The sequence below is a fragment of the Camelus ferus genome, chromosome 8 (genome assembly GCF_009834535.1).
Source record: "Camelus ferus isolate YT-003-E chromosome 8, BCGSAC_Cfer_1.0, whole genome shotgun sequence".
Taxonomy (NCBI): domain Eukaryota; kingdom Metazoa; phylum Chordata; class Mammalia; order Artiodactyla; family Camelidae; genus Camelus; species Camelus ferus.
Window position 1 is genome coordinate 66,548,576 of NC_045703.1, and position 15,299 is coordinate 66,563,874.

The 15,299-nt window shown below is 46.2% G+C and overlaps 1 protein-coding gene across 8 annotated transcripts in view; it reads left to right on the top strand.

Moving 5' to 3' along the window:
* The window catches only part of SYTL3 (synaptotagmin like 3), a 78,247-nt gene that overhangs the window by 48,866 nt on the left and 14,082 nt on the right, over positions 1-15,299 (top strand). For 7 of the 8 annotated variants that reach the window (XM_032485266.1, XM_032485261.1, XM_032485262.1 and 4 more), the window contains one exon: positions 5,725-5,859. In XM_032485266.1, coding sequence (XP_032341157.1) covers positions 5,725-5,859 — 135 coding nt within the window. The remainder of the gene's footprint in view (positions 1-5,724; positions 5,860-15,299) is intronic. The other variant, XM_032485265.1, reaches the window with a different exon arrangement.

Consider the following 15,299-nt stretch of genomic DNA (forward strand, 5'->3'; position numbering starts at 1 on the left):
TCAGGATGTCCCCAGCAGACTGTTCTGTGGGTGGAGCCGTGAGCGTGAGCCTCGCTCACCTGCTGGGGCTTCCACACACTCTCAGGATGTCAGATTCCACCTCCATCCGCACATCATGTCATGTGAACTCCCCGAGCATCAGACTGAGTCCCCCGAGCTCCCCGGGGAATGAATATGATGATACCTGTCCCGCCCAGAACTGCGCAGTGTTCTTGTGAAGCTCCCCTGAGATAACTTAGGTCACAGTTGAGATACTGTGTAATCGAAATATAAATCTAAATTGCTGGCACTTGTTACTGTGTGCCAGGCTCTCACCAAAAGCTTTACCTGGACTCTCACTTTATCCTCATACCGCCCCGCGGGCGGTGGATACTGCATGCCACCCTGCTTACACTTAGGGAAACTGAGGCTTAGACAGGTGCGAGCACATGCCCCTGGTTCCACAGCCAGAAATGGTGGGCAGTCTTGATTTGGAGGCTGAACTCTGGAGAGGAGATTCTCAGCTTTAATGTGTCTGTGAGTCATTTGGGGATTGTGTTGAAATGCAGATTCTGAACCAGTAGATGGGGGTGGGCAGCACCTACACGTGTCCCAAAGGAGCCGCAGGTGAGCAGGCGCTGCTGGTGGTGGTCCTCAGACGTCACTAGCATGCCGAGGGTGCGTGATGCGCACTTAGAAGGTCTTTGAAGCTCTGAAGTGCAAGCAAGCGTTAGTTCCCGTCAGCTTCCCAGTGTCCACATAAACTCCATGCTAAACCATCGTTCCCGAATCCACAGATGGAGGAGAGGGTCAGGGTGCGCTTAGGAAGCGCTGTGTTCCGGGCGGATGGCAGTGTCTGTTATATACTTGATCACGTTTCATTCTTAGAAAATTCCTGAGAAATGTATTGTTATTCCCATGATAAAGATCTAGAACCTGAGTTTTAGTGAGCGTTCCACCCTGTCTCACAGCACAAGGCTCACAGGAGGTGGAGCCAGGAGCAGAAACCAAGTTCATTATGTTTCTAAATTATAATCTCTTAACCTCTTTGTTATATGCCCCACGTAAGGAGGACAAATGAGGGCCACTGAAGGAAAAGGGCTCAGGAAGGGGATTCTGAAACGCGAACGATTCCCTTCCTTGCCTGGGTGGGATGGAATCACTGTGGCGCTGTCGCTGAACGCGGGCTACCCGTGTCCCAGGAGCTGCTCTCAGTGCAAAGCCCCTGCAGGCCTTTCCCTCTTTTAATCCTTAAAAGACCCCTGTGAGGTCTGTGCTATTACTGTCACGTTAAAGCTGACGACTCTGGGACCAGGAGACACCCCGGGGGTTATGTGGTCAGAGTGGCAGGGCCAGATAGCGTCTGCTCCAGAGACCATTCCTGTAACACCTGCTAGGAGATGCCAGCAGAGTTTGTCTACCGGCATAGTTCCCACTTCTGATGTCATGTGCCAGGGGATGGGGCGTCCCCAGTATCCATAGGCTTAGCTCCTGACATTCTGAAGCTGAGAAAACGTGGCCTCCATGGTGCTCACCCTCCTGGGCTACACGTGCACAGGAGTGGGCCTGCCGGGCGATTGCAAGGGCCAGCGGTGCTCAAGGGTAGAAAGGAGGAACGGGGACCATGGCTAGAGAGCCCCTAACACATAGACCCTCTGTCCCCTGTGTGTCCACTTCGCTGCCACGCTCTTGGCAGGGCATACTTACGACTTTTTGTAAGCATTCTCTGTCCCTACTTTATTTGAAGATGTGGCTGTTTTAAAGAGCGATTTAGCCAGATGTTTATAAAGTACTCAGTAATCATGGCATGATCTATAAAAGCCAAATAATTATTGGGCTGTAGTCTGAAGAGTACATCTTTAAATAGGACGTTGGTCAGACTGCAGTTACACATGCCGTGGCTGGTGAGCTCACACAGTTCCACTCATTTCCACTGGGACACTGCGGAGCATCCTGCCAACATTAAGGACGCTATGCGGTGCCCTTTATAAGTAGGGGATGTCGGTGCCCACTTTGCCGGTGGCTACACTGAGGCACAGAAACAGATAACTGTCTTAAAGCCACAGGGTGACTCCAGGACGTGAACTGAGAAAATAGCTCAGGATTGCTTCCGTGTCACTTCTCTGTCCATTAAGCTTGAGCTGCATGTTCTGAAGTTGTGCAAAAATTCTCATGGGAGCATCTGGGCCACGATTCATTAAGAAATTTATTCTTCTTACCTCTCCATTGAGGTTTCATGTGCATTCCCAGTGGGCTTTCATTCCACGTCTTATTAATGTGTGGTTGATGAAACACTCACAGCTGTTAACTGGAAGGAACCATAGAGAGCTGTTAGGAGGACTGATCTCCGAGGAGAGGGCCTGCGGACAGAGGTGGAGAGAAAGACTGTTTTGTTCTGTATCCTGTTACGAGATTTTCCTGTGGATGCCTGGAATCTAGAGGAACAACCCACCCTAGGGCCTGGGGTTCCTGCACCTCTTTCCCCGCCTGCTGGCTGCACCCCAAAGGCTGAGAGAAGGAGGGAGGCAGCAGTGTTGGGCTTCAACCATTGAAACACTTGGTCCCCAGATTTCAGGGCACTGGACCCTTCCGATGGTCCCAGGAGAGGCGGGGTACTGTTCAGCTGGGATTTAACATGACTCAGAGTGTGTGTTAATCAATTAGCCAAGTCCAGCCCGGGTATTTTTCTGACACCTGAGTCAGTGCTTAAGTTAAAAGACAACCCTGAGTTGTTGTCTCAAAGGCAAGAATGATTACTCTTCTCTAATCAGCAAAAAATTCCAAACGCACGTATTTTGTGATCCCAGAGAGTCCATAATTGATGAAATCAAACCTAATGTTTATTGATCTCTCAGCACGTAATATTAAACTGAAGAACTCTTTGCAGAGTAGACCTCATTTAGGGCAATATTTCATAATCTGGCCCAAAATAGATTAAAAATCACAAGGGGAAAGAAAAATGCCTGTCTCAGTGGCATTGACGACAAGCTGCTATTTGGATCTGGATGACCATCAATCTGACAAAGTCGTCCAGGTCCTCCAGAATTCCCTGGGGCAGAGGTAAGCACACAGATTTCAGGTTGGGTTCCTTAGTCAGTCCATGCCGGCATGTTCTTCACAGTAGTACTGTCTTCTCTAATAATTTTGAAATATTTACACTTAAGCTTCGTTTAAGCTCTCCGAAGTCGTGACCTGTTCGAAGCAGTCTTCCCCAGCTATGACTTTGCCCTGGCGTGTGGTCGCTACTGTAAAGATAGTTCTATTTGTTCCTTTTTAGAACTCTCTGCCATCAGTTTCTCTATGGTTCAAAAACTATTTGGCCTTAAAGAAGTGGTTATGTATTAAACGCCTAGGAGGTGCAAAGCTTCACATAAATATTTAGCTCCGTTTTAGCCTTTCTTTCCCTGTCTATTTACCAGTTTCCTTACACAGTGTTCCAAATGGAAGCGTCCACATTCTCCAAGACCCCTCCGGGCCCTGCATGGAGGATGGAGGTGTGTCTCTGGATGGGTAGCTGCCCTTTCCTCCTGCCTCAGAAGTGGACGTTTCTTCCTTCGGTGGAGCCCTCTGCCAGGCGTTGGGTCTCCTTCCTCTTGGCTCTCCTCTGGGACCTGGCTCCATCAATTTGCAGCTTTTCCCCTTTCTGACCACAGCCCCTCGACCTACAAACGTGCCCTATCTTCCCCACCTTAAAAAATAAGCACATCTTTTCAAAGCTTCCCTGTGAAGCTGCTCTTCCGTTTCTTCCTCATGGCCCCAAACTGGGAAAATGTCATCAACTCTTGCTGTCAGTCTTCTTGCCCGTCGTTGCCCTCCCTCCTGTTCATGCCCAGCACCCCTGTGGGCTGCAGCCCCCCTAACCAGGTGTGACCCTGCCTTCCTGGGAGCCCCCAGGGGCCGCGTGACTGAGGGGTGAGGTGGCTGATTTGCAGTCATCCTTTTCAGTCACTTGGTCGCATTTGACACAATTGACCAGAATTCTAGTCTTTAATTTTAAAAGACTTCTTTTCTGTGTATTGAACCCTGTGACTACTCACTAGTGAAAACTTAGGAAACACAGAGCCTTGGGCGTCAGCTTATTTTACAGAAGTGGCATCTACTGCCGTAATTCGCTTTTGAAAGAAAATCTAACGTGTTTTAATTCTTCCTGTGTGGATAAACATAGAAAGTCACTTTTAACACCTCCTTTTTAGGGCTTCTAATTCATGCTGCCGAATTGCGCTCCTCTGATGCTCCCTCAGTTTACAGGACCACTGCGAGTGGACTAGCTGTTTCCAGCACTCCTACCAACACTGAACTGTTTACTTGTTATTTTAGTATTTGCTAATTTGATAGGTCACTTTAAAAATCTGCATTTCTTTCACTTCAGCTGAGCCTTTTCTCATACTCTCCTTCTTGAGCACCTTCGCTCCTGCAATCTTCCCCTGGCAGCTCTGCCAGCTCTGTCTGCTCCCCTGTGCTCCCGCTTTAGTGCCTCCAGCTACCTGTCCTCTGGACCCCCTCACACATCACTGTGCCTGTCTGGTCTCGTGTCCAGGTCTCTGCCTGGCCTCTTGCGTCTCTGCAGGTGCTTTGGTCTCTAGCAGGTCTAGGAACACGCTCCAGACCTGACTGTCACGGTAGCCCCTCCACTTGGGACGCCTTACCTTTGGGTCTTTCCCCAGCCAGCCTTCGACACCCAGGTCCTACTCCCACTGAAGATCATCCCAGATCCCCCTTCTGCATAAGCTGTCTCTTTCCCGTTGACTTGGCTCGTGCCTCCATTTTAATGGCGTCTATTTCCCCAGTGAGCTCCAAGTGGGCCCTTGGAGAACAGGCATCGCGTCTTCTCCTTCCTCTGCTCCTCCTCTTCCACCCCCAGGGCTTAGAGAGGCACCTTGAATACAGCGTCACTTAACAAGCGTCTGATGGAATTGAGTTGAGTTGTGGGAATCGAGAGCATGAACAATGATTGGAGGTTATCACGTCTTTCCCTTGTTCTATAATCATCTTTATTTTTTATTCTGAAAAACTATGACCACAGTGTAATTGTTTATATCCCAGATTCTACTTCCACCCCAGTGTCAAAACCTAAAGGCTCGATTTGGAAACCCTGTCCTTTCAGCCGGAGAGAGATTTTCCCTCTTTGCTCTGTATGAGCACTGTCCGATAGAACTTTCTAGCCACTGCCGCACATGGTTACTGAGCACTTGAAATGTGTCTAGTGAAACCAAGGAGCTGAATTTATTAATTTCATTTGATTTTAATTCATTGGAATTTACATTTAAACAGCCATGTGTGGCTGGTGGCTACCATACTAGAAAACACAGTCTGTACACATTATAGAAGAAGCACCATCTGTTAAAATATTTTTATAAATTTAAAGACCTATTTTGATTTTTTTCCTTTTTCATGAGCATGTAAGAGACAAAACTCTGTTAGGCTGAATATTACATTCCATGTGATTAAATGCTTGCATCATTATTAAGGTCAAATGCGGACTTCAGTTTCTTTAAGGCTTTTGCTAACCCATCCATCACTATTCACGAATGTCCCGAGGCTTGATGGTGTCCGCCCTGGGGCCCTCAGGGGTGGGTGTGGGTGTGGGTGTGGGTGTGTGTGTGTACGTGTACGTTTATCCCAGCGGAAGTTTGCATTTAGGGGCACCAGGTAATAGATGCAGACTGTGCTTGCTGAAGTCATCACATTTGAACAGAATCAAATTGGATGCAGACTATACTACTAATTCTGTGTTTTCTTTTCCAGAAGGTCAGCACACCAGATATTCTGAAACCTTTCAGTCAAGAGAGTCCCAAACGCTCTACCAGCCCTGTTTTGAAGCAAGAGGGTATCTCATCCAGTCCAACGCCCAAGACGCTGTTCTCAGGAGGCTTGAGACACGTGAGTCTCGTCTAATACCCTTGACATATGCCGTGTGGTCGGTGTGATGTCCAGTTGGATTTGTAGGCAAGGGTACGAGTGGAGTTTTGTCTTGTGGGGCTGACGGGGGCCTGATGCAGCTCAGATGGAGTATTTTACTTCGATTAAGAGCTGGGAAAACCTGGCTATACTTCGATGGTGGTTTTCTTCTTAACATCTTACTGTGAACACTTTCATACCTACAGAGGGTAATTAGTAAGTAATGGTGTCTTTGGATGAGGGTTCTTAGTTTTGATGAAGCCTGATGCATCACGTTGTCCTTTTACAGTTATATCTCTGTCTTACCCACCCACAAGTCGTGAAGCTAGTCTCCCGTGTTTTCTTCTAGAGGTTTTACAAAAGTTTAGCTTCTATGTGAGGTCCATGCTCTAGCTCATTAATTTTCATGAATTGGGTAAGGGACACGCTGAGCTTCATTTTTTCCCCATAATGAGTACACAGTTATTCCCGCACCATTTGTTCAAAAAGAGAATTTCGTTTTTCCATTGACTTTGGTGTCTGTGTTGAAAATCAAACGACCATATACATGTGGATCCTTTTCCCAGGTTCTCTCTTCTGCTCTGCTGATCTCTTTGTCCTCCTTAGGCCAAAACTACACTGACTTGATTACTGTGGCTTTGTAGGAAGTCTTGAGGTCGAGTAGTTTGTCTTCCAACTTTGTTCTCAAACAAGATTGCTTTGTGATGTCTTAAATTTAGTGTCTAATCATAGGCAGGTCTTTTTATTCATTCATTCATTATTCAGAACATTAGATGAATGTTTACTCTGTGCCTCAACACAGATACGTGTAGGAATGTCAGAGCCTTGGGTGAGGGGCCCTATGGCTTCAGTTCCAGTCATAGCCTTTTCACTTATTAAATGATCTTAAGCAATCTCAAAAACTCTCTAAATTTCAGAGTCCCCATTGAGGAGATGGCATCAAAGTTGTTCTCTTTATTGCTTTATTGGCTTGCTTTGGGAATCAAACAAATGCACACGTTTCACGGCGTCTTGTAGTGGTTAATGACTCATGTCTAGAAACCCATGTCTCAGTTCACGTTGCAGCTCCTTTCGTGGCAAGGAGTTAACCTCTCCGTGCCTTGGGGCAGTTGTGCTTTTTGTGGAAAATTGTGTTCACTTCAGAAAATGATAAACTTTTCCTCCATCTACGTGAATGTCCAGTGGAACATTCAAAAGTCATGGCAGAAGCAGGCCAGACCCATGCAGTGAAGGATAGCGGTCATCCTTGATTCAATCCACTAAATGTTTACAGCTCCCAACCCATCCTTTGGCTCCAACCACTGGCTCCCGGGGGTGGACCTGCCTCCATCAGAACCACTGCTCTACGCCCTCACTGCTCAAAGTGTGGGGCCCGGCAGCGTTGGCATCACCTGGGAGCTTGGAAATCAGAACCTCAGGCCTTACCCCAAGGTTACCTACTGGAGTCGGAATCTGCAGTTTAACAGGAGCCCCAGGAGGTTCAGATGCACAGTGAACTTTCAGAAACACGTGGGCTGAGACCTAGCAGTTTCAGACTCGAGTCAGGTAAGTCATTTGTCAAGGATTCTTTAATGGTCTAGGGCTGTGCTGTCCAATGTAGTAGCCATTAGTCACATGTGGCTGTTAGGCACTTGAAATGCGGCTAGTCCGAGCTTAGATACTCTGTGAGTATAAGGTATCTACTGGGTCTGGAAGATTTTAGTGTAAAGGTAAAATGTCTCATTAATAATTTTGTATTGATATGTGTTGAAATGATAGTATTTGGGATATATTACATTAATAAAATATGCCATTAATTTCACCTATCAATTTTTTTTAAAAAATAGTGACTGCTAGAGAATTTTAAATTACCTATTGGCTGGCAATCCTTCTATCGGACAACCCTGCACTGGATGCAGTGACTGTGTGCCAAGGAGCAAGTGGAGTAGCAGCTCTCTCCCAGGGCCTCTGGAACAGTCTCCAGAAGGTTGTGTCTGTGCCTCTGGGCACCTTCCTGGGGAGAAGGAAGTGTTTTCACTCAGTTCTCAAACAGATCTGTGTGTCCACACTGGTCAAGGACTGAAATGCAAATTTATGTCACGCAAGTCCCCTGGTGGGGCCCTCCCCACGGGGCCGAGGGCAGCCCTGGCCCCGGGTCTCACAGCGCGGATGTGGAGCTGGCCAGATCCAGCCACATCCAGCCACACCCGAGGCCTGGCTTCGGCTTCCTGGATGCCCCAAGGAGCGGGGGTCCAGGGTGGCCGTGCCAGGATGTCTCAGACAGCTGGCGTCGGAGGGTGGCTCAGCACCTTCCGGGTGCTGTTTATGTTCGAGAGTGGTTCAGAAAGGGGAGGAAGCACTGTGGAAACACTTCCCCGGCCGGGAGGTGAGCAAGGGCAACTCTAGAACATTCTCTCCTGGGTTTGAACCCTGTGGTGAGTACGAGACAGGGAGAGCATAGGGGTGGCCTCTGGTTGCTTTTCCAAGACCCAGGGGAAGGCTTATCTCTACCGTAGGTGACATACAGGCTCCATGACGCTCCCAGCCACCAGGGCCTTTGTAAGGCTGACCCCGGAGGGTGAGAGGAAACCTTCCTTCCGATGGAGCCCAAGGGGCAGTTTCCCCTGCACTGTCCAGGTCCCACTAGATCGGACTCTAAGCTCCTCTGAGGGCCAAAATCATGTCTTGTGTGCCCAGAAACCGACCTGGAGGCAGGCATGCAGACTAGGATCCACCAACAGTGGTCCTCGGGGCCCTGCATGAGGTGGGACCTCTCACACCTGCCCCCGTTCACTCTGCTTCACCTCACTGACCACCGGAATTTGACCCCCAAGACTCACACCTGCCCTGGGCTGTTCCTGGGGCTGTTCCCTCTCCCAGGCACCAAGCTCATTCCCTCCCTTCCTTCAAGTCTTTGCTCTAAGGTCACCTTCTCAGGGAGGTCCTCTCCTGGCCCTGCTCCCACTGCCCGCCCTCACCTGCTCTGTGTTTATCTGCTTTCTTATCACCTTCTACAGCTGTATAATTGGCTTATCTGTTGTTTATTGTCTATTGTAATTCCCAGGTGCCCAGAGCAGTGCCTGACACTTAAATGGCACTCAGTAAATATTTGTGAAATGGTTGGGTGAATTCTTATCAGAGCTGTCAATTATTGAAAGCCTACTGTGTGCTAATTACAGAGCTAGGAACTTCACCTCTCAGTCATTCTCGCCATGATCTTGTTGAAGGATGCTATTATCCCATTTCACAAATGGGAAAACTGAGGCTTACACAGGTTGCTAAGGGGTTACACAGCTAGCTAAGGTCATAACTGCTAACTCTGGTTCATCCCTTGGGGGCCGTGTGAGGCAAAGCCCAGGCTTTCTGTACTATCCTAGGGGATTTGTTGAACTCTTAAACTAAGTGCTTTCCCTGAGGCTGAGTCACACCTGGAAAACCTTCACATGTCAGGGGGGAACGATGTTGGGGTAAGGCGGTTCAGTGAGCATATTTATCCTGCTCAGCCTGTTTCTTAGCAAAGTTCCTCCAAACCATTGTGCAGATTCAGCCGGGGCTCTCGTCTCCTTTTCTTCTAAAGCCTGCTCTGAGTTGTGGCCTTAACATGTATCATCGCCGGAGTGAATCATTATGCGTTTAATCCTAACCTGTTCCCTTTAGACTGAAGCAGTGTTTGAGGAAAACTGAACTCCCGCAAAGCGAATAACAGTATTACTTCTTGCCCAAAGATGTTGCCTTCTCTTCTGAGAGACATTTATATTCTCTGAGAAACAAGAAATTGGAACTAGAAAAGGCGTCTTACATCTCTGCTTATTACAAAAGTAGAAATAGAAATGGGCAATAAATAGGGGGCACACTCAACCTCCTAAGTAGTTAAGTCAGTGCAAAATTAAAGCAAATGCTATTTGGGGACCATTTTAGCAAATTTAAAAAACGATGCAGCTCAGTGTTGGCAAGCATGTGGAGCAGCAGGCATTCTTGCAAACTGCTAGGGTGAAATGGAGGGCAATTAGCAACGTACATCAAAGGCTTTAAAATGCAGGCTCTCTTTAATTCAACAATTTTAGTTACAGGAAATATTCTTTTTAAAAAATCATGACATTGCCAAAAATGTGTATACATGGCTGTCCAGAGCAACATTGTTTATTATTTTTTAAATTTGAAAAATTGGGAATAACCAAAATGACTAAAATAGAGCAATGGTTCAATAAATTATGGTACATTTATTCAGAGGAACCCTTGCGACTAATAAAAATAATGTAGTTAAAGAATACTAATATGGAAAATATATATTGATAAATGAAAGTATAATTATAAAATAGTATTATAGTAGCACATATTTATAAAAATAAAACGATTATACTGTGGATGTTGTAAAACAACTGAAAGGGTTCTGCCGAAAGGTTGACCCTGGAATGGTGAGCTTATGCTGTTTTCTTAAGTTTTTTTTGTCTTATCTGTGTTTTCTGTATCTTGTCCATAAACATGTAATGCTTTTTGAGAAGAAAAGCCCCACTTTGTTTAAAAACAACAAAAACAAAACAAAACTCCCATCGTCAGGAGTTAGAACTTGGCAGAGTGAAGACATACATGGTTAACTTTTTAGCATCTCCTTGGGAGAAAAAAACCATATCAGATTTCCTGTCCAATTTTCAATTTCGTTTTTACTTCTTAAAAAAAAGCCTGAAAAGGAATGCATTTATACCAATGTTTTCTTTGTTGTTGTTGTTTTTGCTTTTTTTTTTTTTTTTTTGATGGAGGTCCTGAAAGTTGAACCCAGAACCTCATGCCTGTTAAGCGTGTGCTCTACCTCCGAGCTCTGCCCACCCGCCGCCATGTTGATGTTTCATGCCGTTGATGTGTCTCCTGCCAGCGAATCTGGGATTGGCGAAGTAACCATCTGCAGCTCCTTAGACACTGGAGCTCCTCAGACGTGGATGGGCAGGAGCTTGGCATGTCTGAGGGATTTTTAATCTTTGAAGAAGTAAAAACCCAACTCCCTAGTTGTTTCCCTTAAACATAAATTTGAGATGTGGAACAGGCTTGTGGCATTTGGGTCACTTCTAAATAGGGACTGGCCCAAAATGTCTACCCCTGTCCATCACCCAGAGTTCACTGGGGTTTTGGAAACTTCTATTTTCCTTTGAATTTCTAAACTTTTCTGGTTACACTCATTTTTTTAAAAAGAGTATTGTATTTAGCTATCTACCCATATCAACCTATTTTTATTTCAAAAAACAGTAAAAAGTTATAGTAGAGTGATCTCTTAGAGACATCTCTTTAAAAAATAATCTGAATGATATAATATTTAAGGTTTTGCCATGCTTATTTGAAAGCAATATTGCAATGATCAAAGAACTTTGAGGTTTCAAAAACATTAGTATGTGTAAATGTCATGAAATAGCTTAATAAACATGTATACAAATGCTTTTTCATGTAAAAAAATTAAAAATTAAAAAACATAAGAAAGGATAAATATGTTATGGCTTGTTCATCCAATGGAACACTGTTGGGGAGTGATGATGGATGTATTAAAACTATCCCTAACCATAGAGATGAATTTTATTTTATTTTATTTATTTTTATTGAACAACAAGATGAATTTTAAAGATATAGTATCAAGAGAAAGTAAATTACTGGAGAAATATGTACACAATATGATTCTTATTATATAAATTCCAAAATTAGTCAAAACTAACTGATAGATTATTTGGGGGATATATACATATGTAATAAAACCAAACAGAAAACCAAAGATGATTAACAGAAAATTCTGGTACAGCATTGACTTGGGGACAGGAATAGAGATCAGACGGGGAGGGGCCACAGGGCACTTCCAGGGTCCTGGTTTTGTTAGTTTTCTGACATTGAGCAGGGAGGATATGGATCTTCATTTAATAATTATTATTTATTCCTATTCATTCTATGGACTTAATATATTTCACTGTAAAAAAGAAAAAGATCAAAGGGCAACCACATTGTGTGGCATTTTCAGAGGATTAATAAACTTACTAAGCACAGGCACGGTTCTCTTTTTACATGGAGAAACCAGTTGAACCTTATACCAGTTCTGTACAATAGACCCCATTTTACAGATGCAGAAACTGAGGCTATGGAGGGCAAGAGAGCTGCTCTAGATCACACAGCCACTAAGTGTCAGGGCCCTGAGGGGAAGTCTGTCTGGCTCCATTGCAGGCCTGACTTCCCCACAGTAATACTCTCTGTGTGCTTTTGGGGATCAAGATTTTTTTTTTTAATTTTTTTAAGAGTAGGTGTGGTTTCAGTGGACTTCTCACTTTCTGCTTTTGTAAGAGAAAAGAGCATCAGGCCTTGCTTGTGGTTACGGTAGATAACTTGTGGCCTTCAGGGAAAGTCACTGAACGCACCCTGCCTGCCTTACATAGTTCTCCTCTTTCAAAACCAGACAGGGCCAATGGCTCTAATACCAGTCAGACTGAGCTCTTAGTTGCTCTACTGGGCGGGGACCTCTTGGTCGACTCTATTTGCTGCTCAAAGTTACAACTGCCTTCAAAATTCTGCTCTGTCTACAGGGAAAACAGAAGCAGAAAACCCTCTGGGGGCAGTCAGTGGTGGTGGGGTCATAAGTTATATCCAAAGGAATGCGGTGGACTAAAGGACGGGCTCTGCGGGCCTTTCAAGTTCCGTGGCTGCACTTTGCCCGGCCAAGCAGATATGCAGTTGATGGCCCAAGGCCTTAACAACCCAGGTCCACCTCCAGCTCGGCTTCTGATCTGCCGTGTAATTTGGGGGTGGGTCTCAACCTGTCTTGACCTCTGCTTATCTTATAGAATGAAGGACGAGTACTTCTCATGCCTCCTGGATGGTTTTCATTTTGGGCGCCAGTCTGAATGGACCAGCCGTGCACCTTCTCTGTACCTGCACCTGAATAGCTGTGCACACAGTAGGGCAGACCTAACACCCGTCATGGGGGTATGGGTTTAGGTATGTCTTTTGTGTCAACAGCTCCAGATGCCCCCGAGCAGAGTCAGCAGCCCTGGTGACTCAGTTCCCTGCTCTTAGGACAATCATTTCACACTTTCTTTCAGTCTTTTTAAACCTCTTCAGAACTTCTCCCCGCTCTTCTTCCTCATTCTCCACAGATAAACCTCTTCCCACTTAACACACACAAAAGAGAATCAGCTTGGAATCCTCAAATCCTCCTGATACCAAAATTAACCTCCCGAGCCTGCACCCGACCTCCGCTCGCCCCTGCCCCACGGCAGATGCCAGCCTCCCCAGCAGCGCTTCATTCCACCCTCTTCTGCCCATGTTGTTTCTGCCGCGAAGGTAACATATCTTTTTTTCCTCTGTTTTTCAGATGTCTCTCTTTGTCCTGGATTTTCAGCAATTTTTATTATGATGTGCCTACATTTGGTTTTATTTTCAAATATTTTCCCTCCGGAATCTTCAGTTAAGGGACTTAACTTAAGTCATCCAAGGTTAGGATGACCCTCCCCCCATCCCTAGGCTTCTCACTTCAATTCTATTGCTCCTTCAGGACAGGACAGCACAACCCCTCACACCATACTGTTTACAGAGAAGTTTTCTTTTTAATTAAAAATTTTTAATCTAATTTTTTCTAACGGAGGTACTGGAAATTGAACCTACGACCTGATACATGCTAAGCATGCACTCTACCACTGAGCTATTTCCCTCCTCCCAGGGAGAACTTTTAAAATCAAAACACTTCAAGTGCTTTCTTTATTCACTTCATCAACAGTTATTGAGGATTTACCCTGAGGCAGGCACTGAGCTGGTGCTGGAGATTGGACAGAGGGCAGAAACCTGCAAGGTCACTGCTGTCCCCGAGTTCCCAGTTGAATGGGAGAGATGGATCTTATCTTCCTTTAGAGAGACCTTGCTTTTGCTCCAGCAGAACAGAAGTCTAGGATGGAGGCCAGTAGTCTTTGCCCACCTGGTGCTGAACTCCTTCAAAGCTGGGTTTCGGTCTTTGTGAGGATGGTCCACTGCCCGGGGGCGGGTCCTCCTAGGGGAGAAGGCCTTCGAGGGGTCCCAGCTGGAAGTCTGGATGTTTACCAAGCCCCTCTGAGGTAGGCCTGAACTCCATTTTTTTTCTCTCTAGTAAGATGAATGAAGCTTCTCAGCCTCCCGGCAACTGCTTCCGACTCAGAAAAGGCTTTGCGGGGAAGCAGCATCCAGTGTTGCTCTCACCTCACCGCGTTTCCCTTTGCTCTGGGAGCTGAGCTCCCCAAGCTCTGTCCCCCCACAGCCTGGGACCAGAGGTCTGTCACTGTGCTCGCCTTCTGGCCTCACTGCGGCTGCGTTTAGCGGGACCCCAGCCTCCCCGCCCTGCGCTGCTTCCCTCCCTGTGGACAGAGGCCATGAGGGCACCCAGCATGGGATGTCAGGCTTGCCTCGCAGCGCTTCCCTTTAGCATCCTGGACCCGTGCACCCTGGCTGCCCTGGTAGCTCTACGACACCTTGAAACAACTTGTTCTTTAATTCAGCATTCTGCGTGTTCTTGGCAGGAGTTGGTGTAGTATGACTTAGTCTGCCCTAGCCTGGCGTGGAGGCCAGTGATGAGTGCCAGGTTAATTACCAGAACTTTCTAGCACCTCCATTCATACACCTCATTCTTCTCTCAAGCAGCTCTCACACCTTTTGCCAAACTTCCCTCCCTGTGATCTTCCAGCCTCACCCTCTTGTACCTCCCTTGTTCCTGCTGTCTCACCACTCCATGCCTTTCTCGGTGAGTAAAATTTCAAAACTGTTTCCCATCTCAACAGCTGTGTGGGCGTTGGCGGATAACATTTTTCAGGGTTGGTGACTGGGTGTGGTGACATTGGTTGGTTGGGTTCTTGGCATGAGTTCATTCAAGTTCGGGTCGCTCTGATGAGCTGTTGGTTTGGTCTGGTTTTGAGCTCTCTCTAGTGAGAGAGACTCAGGCTTTCTTCTGAGTTTCCTTCCAGGATGTTTTGCAGTCTTGAGGAGCCAACTGGGAAAGTGTAAATCGTGCAGGGTTCCCTGTGTCTGTAGAGTCAGCAGTGAGATTGGTTGCATGCAAAGTTGGCAACTATTTAAGCAACTTGGATGGTGATGAGGCAGTTTGTTCTGTCATTTAGTGCGACTGCTCTACGGCGTCTCAGCTTAGGGGGCCCTAACTTATGGTGGTGGTTTTGTTTTTCATGCTAGGAACCCATAAAAATTTAAACACAGTTTATTATTGTCTTTGCATATTTTATATACTTTATTCCATTTACTCTTTACCATAACTCTACGAGAATAGTATTAATTTTTCCATTTAGACTTTGACATGGCCGATGGGGAGCAGAACCAGAATTTGAGTCCAGCTTTATGTGATTCCCAGTCACTTGGCACCCACCCTGTGCTGCTTCCCACAGCGCTATTCCTGCCATGGATATGATCTGCCCTTGGAGAGCCAGCTTTGCAGAGTTGCATGGAAA